Source organism: Chiloscyllium plagiosum, chromosome 4, assembly GCF_004010195.1.
Source record: "Chiloscyllium plagiosum isolate BGI_BamShark_2017 chromosome 4, ASM401019v2, whole genome shotgun sequence".
NCBI classification, from domain to species: domain Eukaryota; kingdom Metazoa; phylum Chordata; class Chondrichthyes; order Orectolobiformes; family Hemiscylliidae; genus Chiloscyllium; species Chiloscyllium plagiosum.
The window spans coordinates 1380212-1387300 of NC_057713.1; the positions used below are offsets into that span (position 1 = coordinate 1380212).

Genomic DNA, 7089 nt, shown 5'->3' on the forward strand with positions numbered 1-7089 from the left:
AAAAGATGTGCAGGGTCAGGTGGATTGGCCATGCTAAATTGCCAGGGGTAAATGTAGGGGTATGGGTGGGTTTCGCTTCGGCGGGTCGGTGTGGACTTGTTGGGCCGAAGGGCCTGTTTCCACACTGTAATGTAATCTAAAAAAAAAACATGACCTCCCAACTCCTGTACTCAATACTGAAAGAGGTTGAGAGATCGCTGGCAGAGATGGAGTGGAAGGTGTAGGAGTTGGAACTGGCCATCCCCATGAGGGAGGCTGCAGCTGTACTGGAAGGCAAAGGGGATCAGACCTTTTGGCTACTCCCAGGCAGAGGCTCCCAGTGTGCATTCTGAGGAAAGAGGATTCTCCTGTCGAGCATGATGGGAACCTGGACAGATTTGGGAGGAGGATAGAAACTCCGAATGGTTCATTGATAAAAGTCTGGCCCAAGGGCCCACAGATGAGGATGGAATCCTGGGAGCTCAGTGTGAGGTGGAGCGTCTGTGTGGAAATCCTGAGCAGAGGGACAGAAGGTGAAAGAAGTCCATAGCTGGTCTTTGAGGGACTGACGAGGGGTTTGGGGAACACCAAGAAGCTGATCCAGTTCCAGCTGAAGTTTAGGGAGTAGGAACCAAAGAGGGGGACATGGTGTACATATCCCAGGCAACGTGGTGTCGCTCCCTGTAGAGTGGAAGTTGTTCCAGTCGATCTTCCACCTTCCGCCTGACCAGGGGCAGGGGGCTGAAGGAATGGCAGTGTCCAAATAGACTTGGAGAGGGAGTGACCAACCTCATTTATCTTTCTCTGACCCAGAGGACAAAGCCATCTGGGTTTGGGGGAGGGGGGAGGAAGCTTGGGTTCTCTGGTCCAGGAGAGAGGGTCCCATCAGGATGTGGATGGGGGAGGAGGCGAGAGGATGGGGTGGAGAGGGGGGGAGCAGGGTTGGTGGGTGGGGGTAGGTGTCAGGCTGAACGGGCAGGTAAGTAATGGTCCTCACAGCAAGTCCAGGCCCAGTCCATGGTAAAGCTCCCAGCCAATCCCTGCCCAGCCCCCAGCCAATCCCTGCCCAGCGACAGGTGGACGTGCAGCACTTTGAGCACGAGCACCCTGAACAGGCTCAGCTCAAACTGCTGTCAGCCAGAGACTGCCCAGCCCAGCCCAGCCTAGCCCAATACCCACACCCACACCCCCACACCCACACCCCCACACCCCCACACCTCCCAGCACCCATCCCCACCTCCCAGCACCCACACCCCCTACCCAATACCCACCCACACCTCCCAGCACCCACACACCTCCCAGCACCCACACCCACACTAGGGATGTGTGAGAGGGCGTGGGGATGTGCGTGGGGTGGGGTGGAGTGGAGTGGGGGGTGCAGTGGAGGGGAAGACTCACTGGGATAGTGCCTGAGCTGGAGAGGGTCACTGATGGAGAGAAATTGGACAGAGCACAGGAGTGTGAGTGCGAACAGGATCGAGATAAAATGATGAGGGGCAAAGACAGGAGGAAATATTCTCTCAGTGGAGGGATTAATGACCCAAGGGCAGGAGGATTAGAGGCATATCAGGAAATAATTTTCACTGAGCGGGTGGAGGGAATTGGGAACTCTGCCTGTGAGGGTGGGAGAGGAAGAAGGAGGAGGATTTTGATGTTTGATTGTGATGCTAAGGCAGACCCCATTATGGGTCAGGTGCTGGGAACTAGCCGTACTATCATTAGGTGCGTATCTCTGACTGATACAGAGTCAATGGGCCGAAGGGTTTTTCTGTGTGACTCTATGACCCTCTCTGATGTTGTCACGTCTTTCCTACAGAGAACTACACACTCTGCCTGACCCTGATCGAATGTGTTTTCTGATTGGATGGACCAGATTAACAGTCCCAGTCAGGGAGCCCTAGCTGACAGACTGAAACAGGAATGTCACTGACACAAAATATTCCTTTCAAACTCTATATCTGTCCTCTGGCTCCACGTACAAGTTACCACTGTGGTCCTTAGTGGGCCCTACTCTTTCCCTAGTTATCGTTTTGTCCTTAATGTAATTGTAAAGTAACTTTGGATTCTTCCTTCCTTTATCTGTTATTGTACATAAATGTTCCATTTCTGCTCCCTTCATTCCTTCGGTAAGTTCCTCTTGTACAATCCGTACTCAGCCCAGGCCCCTGCTGTTCGGAGCACTGAGTATCTAACACAGCCTCCCTCTCTGTCTTTATCCAACTCTGTCAATCCCTCGCTACCCAGAGATTGGCGGTTTAATGGGTCCATGTTATCTTTATTATATTTATATGCTTGCCCTGTATCTCACTCTCTGTTACAGGGCTTACAGCGTGAGGGTCAGAACATGAGGGCTATAGGTCAGCGTGTGAGGGTCGGGGGTCAGTGTGTGCGGGTCAGGGGTCAGTGTCCTGGAGCGTCACTCTGCAGGTTACACTGACCTCTGCAGTGCTGTTCACTCCATGTTGACTCGGTCTAATCAACTCCCTCGCTCTCTACAGAGGACCATACTGATTGGTCTGTTGAAGACGGCACGCCTGCTACGATTGGTTCGAGTTGCTCGGAAACTTGACCGTTACTCTGAGTACGGAGCTGCTGTCCTCTTCCTGCTGATGTGTACCTTTGCCCTGATTGCTCATTGGCTGGCCTGTATCTGGTATGCCATTGGCAATATGGAGAGAACGTTTCTGCAGCCGAAGATTGGGTGGCTGGATTCTCTCGGTGAGCAGATTGATAAACCTTACACTGAGAACGATACATCGTCAGGCCCCAGCATCAAGGACAAGTACGTCACTGCGCTATATTTCACCTTCAGTAGCTTGACCAGCGTGGGATTTGGCAACGTCTCCCCTAATACCAACTCCGAGAAGATCTTTTCCATCTGTGTGATGCTGATTGGCTGTAAGTGGCCTCCGCCTGTAATCCCTCATGGGTTAGTTAATTGTTGGGGTCAGAAACAGGAGTACGATTCGTGGTGGGAGATTCTGGTAACACTGTGACTGCCCAAGGTTAGCCCGCAGTCTTGCACGGCTTCAGTAATCCCTCGAGCAGCTCCCTTTCTCTCTGATTTCGGGGCGATTTGCTCTCCCTCAGGAAGAGTCCTGTTACAGCTTGTTCCCCCATTTATATGGAAACCTCCTTATGAACTGGAGTAATTGCTGGGATGTGTGTGGTCAGTGAATCCTGGAGCTGAATTGTTCACTCTGTGGCTTCTACATACCACAGGCTTTATTAACAGCATGGAAATAGGCCATTCAGCCTATCCAATACATTCAGCTTCCCCAACACTGTACCCCTCCAGTATCTGTCCAATCACGTTTGGAATGTATTATCTGTTTTATTCTGGGTCACCCTCACATCCTGGCCATATCCCTTCCCCCAACCTTGGAACTGGCTTCCCCGTGCTGAGGGTGAGTTCACCTCAATCCCATCTCCCCTCCAGCTCCTGTGCTCCAAGGAAAATAACCACAACTTCTCCTCAACCTGGTAACTAATCTGTCTTATTCCGGAACATTCTGGTAAATAGAGATATTGGGGTTTTAAAGCATGGAAAGAGGCCAATCAGCCCATCATATCCAAGTCATGAAACATCCATTTTTTCTAATCCCATTCCCAACACTCGGCCCATAGCTCTGTCTGCTTTCTCATCACAAATGTCCATCTAAGCATTTCTTCAGCGTGACAAGGGGTTCTGCCTCTGTAACCCTCACAAATTCCCACCACCATCTAAATGAAGAATAATAATTTCTCACATTCCCTCCCAAACTCCCGTCCCCTCCCTCCAATCTACACTCCCTGGGCATGCCCATATCCATGCCCCTGAGAACCTGGTACATCTCAATCAGATTTCACCTCAACCTCTAAACAAAACACCCCGAGCTTATCCAGCCTCTCTTCAGCATTGTGGGTGGCACGGTGGCACAGTGGTTAGCACTGCTGCCTCACAGCGCCAGAGACCCGGGTTCAATTCCCGCCTCAGGCGACTGACTGTGTGGAGTTTGCACGTTCTCCCCGTGTCTGCGTGGGTTTCCTCCGGGTGCTCCGGTTTCCTCCCACAGTCCAAAGATGTGCAGGGTCAGGTGAATTGGCCATGCTAAATTGCCCGTAGTGTTAGGTAAGGGGTAAATGTAGGGGAATGGGTGGGTTACGCATCGGCGGGTCAGTGTGGACTTGTTGGGCTGAAGGGCCTGTTTCCACACTGTAAGTAATCTAATCTAATCTAAAAAAAGAATCTCTCCATCCCAGGCAGCATCCTCTGCGCCCCCTCCAATGCAATCACATCCTTCCTATAGTGTGGTAACCAGAGCCGCACACAGTACTCCAGCTGTGGCCTCAACAAAGTCCTGTACAGCTTCAACATAGATTATAAGATTATATGTCATGACTAATAAAGACAAGTATCCCAACTGCCCTCTTAACCACTGTCTCGGTCTGTCCTGCAGCCTTCAGGAACGTGTGGACATACACACCAAGGTCCCTCTGATCCTCTGTACTGCTGAGGGTCTTACCATTCAACGTGTACTCCCTTGTCTTGTTCATTCTTTCAAAAAGCATCAAACTACACAATTCAGGATTAAATTCTATTTGTTCAGCCTGTGGGATGTATCTTTGGGATGGGGCATTCCTTCCCACATCAGGGTCATCTGTGAACATACTGACTATCCCGCACAGATTCCCGTCCAGATCATTAATGTATACAACAAGCAGCAATGGGGTAAAAACAATGACTGCAGATTCTGGATCAGTGGTGCTGGAAGAGCACAGCAATTCAGGCAGCATCCGAGGACAGGCAAAATCGACGTTTCGGGCAAAAGCCCTTCATCAGGAATAAAGGCAGAGAGCCTGAAGTGGTCAAGGAGGCCCAGGACCTCCATGTCCTCGGCAGAGTGGGAGAGGGAGTTGAAATGTTGGGCCACGGGGTGGTGTGGTTGATTGGTGCAGGTGTCCCGGAGATGTTCCCTAAAGCGCTCTGCTAGGAGGCGCCCAGTCTCCCCAATGTAGAGGAGACCGCATCGGGAGCAACAGATACAATAAATTATATTAGTGGATGTGCAAGTAAAACTTTGATGGATGTGGAAGGCTCCTTTAGGGCCTTAGATAGAGGTGAGGGAGGAGGTGTGGGTGCAGGTTTTACAGTTCCTGCGGTGGCAGGGGAAAGATCCAGGATGGGAGGGTGGATTGTAGGGGGTGTGGACCTGACCAGGTAGTCACGGAGGGAATGGTCTTTGCGGAAGGCGGAAAGGGGTGGGGAGGGAAATATATCCCTAAAGATCCAGGATGGGAGGGTGGGTCATAGGGGGGCGTGGACCTGACCAGCAATGGACCTAGCACCAAACCCTGTTAATCTCCTACAGGTCCCTTGGCCCCTCTCACCCTCCTGGAGTCTATTCTGTGCACTTGGTGTGTTCCTGAAGTGGGTGCAGTTTGTATTTTCAGGCTGTTAGCTCTTACTGATCTCTCTCTCTCTCTCTCTCTCCCCAGCTCTGATGTACGCCAGTATTTTTGGGAATGTGTCTGCAATAATCCAGCGACTGTACTCTGGCACCGCCAGGTATCACACACAGATGCTCCGGGTTCGGGAATTCATCCGGTTCCATCAGATTCCCAACCCGTTGCGGCAGAGATTGGAGGAATATTTCCAACACGCCTGGTCCTACACCAATGGCATCGATATGAATGCAGTGAGTCTGAGACAGAGCAGTATCACCCACCAGAACACGCCAGAGCCTGGCTCCTCTCTCAGCTTAACCCAGAGAAACCACCAGTGACAGAACAACGCTGGTCTGAATAGTCCTGGGACCCTTACAGTGGGATCCCCTCAGTCACATTTCATTTTCACAAGGAGGTGGTAACCTCGTAGTATGCAAGCTGAATTCTTAATCCAGAGACCCAGGGAATCAGATCCCACCAAGACAGATGGCGGAGTTTAGGAAAAAGTCTGGAATTAAGAATCTAATGATGATCATGAACCCATTGTCAGGAAAATCCCATCTGGGTCAGTAATGTCCTTTAGGGAAGGAAATTGCCATCCTTACCTGGTCTGGACTACACATGACTCCAGACCCACAGCAACGTGGGTGATACTGAACTGTCCCCTGGGTAATTAGGGGTGGGTAATAAATGCTGGTGTAGACAGTGATTCCTGGTTTGTAATTGGATTTTCCCTTCCAGTCTTTGATATTCCACAGTGCCCTTGCAAGGAACACGTGATTATTTTTTAGTTCATTCAGGGATATGGGTGTGACTGGTTGGGCCCAGCGTTTACTGCCTGTCCCCAGTTGTCCCCTTGAGAAGGTGAGGGTGAGCTGGCTCCTGAGCCGCTGCAGTCCGTGTGCTGTAGGGAGATTCAGGAGGTCCCTGCTGACTGTCTCAGTCTGCCCAACGTGAAGGTACATGCTCACCGCGCCATCACCGCACCAGACCCAAGGGCTAATGAGCTCATACTCCATCTCACTGTCAGTGACTTGAAGCATGTCCCTCCATTGGAACGGAATACAATCCCAGTTCCTGCCGTCACTGAGGAGCTATCGAGCTCCACAACATGGAAACAGGCCCTTCAGCCCAATTTGTCTACGCTGCCCAGTTTTCACAATTAATCTAATTCCATATCCCTCCGTCCTATATCCCATCCAGGTATCTAAGAGAAAGTGAGGACTGCAGGTCGGAGTCGAGGGTGTGGTGCTGGAACAGTACAGCTGGTCAGGCAGCATCCGAGGAGCAGGAGAATCGATGTGTGGGGAAAGAGCCCTTACATTCCTGATGAAGGGCTTTTTCCTGAAGCGTTGATTCTCCTGCTCCTCGGATGCTGCCTGACCTGCTGTGCTGTTCCATCCATGTACCTGTCTAATGTGTATTGTCTGGATTTCTGAATGGCCAGACGTTGATAATCTCAGTGAGCATAGCACTGTGCACAGGGAGCAGCCTCCAGCAAATGGATGGTTTTTTTGGAGTTCCCCTCCTGCCTGGGACCCTCCATTTAAAATCAGACATTCCAGGGAATTCTGATGAAATTAAGTAAGAGGTTAAATCCATCATTGACCTGCTGAGTAACTGTTACCTTACCTACTGCATCCCAACAACCCTCCCCTCCCCTCCCCCAACACACCCCAATCA

General features: G+C 51.1%; 1 protein-coding gene across 1 annotated transcript in view; it reads left to right on the plus strand.

Annotated features, from left to right (window-relative positions):
• LOC122548788 (potassium voltage-gated channel subfamily H member 2-like) overlaps positions 1-3849 on the plus strand; it is a 58063-nt gene extending 54214 nt beyond the window's left edge. Inside the window, exon 7 of the mRNA XM_043687557.1 lies at positions 2478-3849. Coding sequence (XP_043543492.1) covers positions 2478-2975 — 498 coding nt within the window. The 3' untranslated portion in view covers positions 2976-3849. The remainder of the gene's footprint in view (positions 1-2477) is intronic.
• The last annotated feature ends 3240 nt before the right edge of the window (positions 3850-7089 follow it).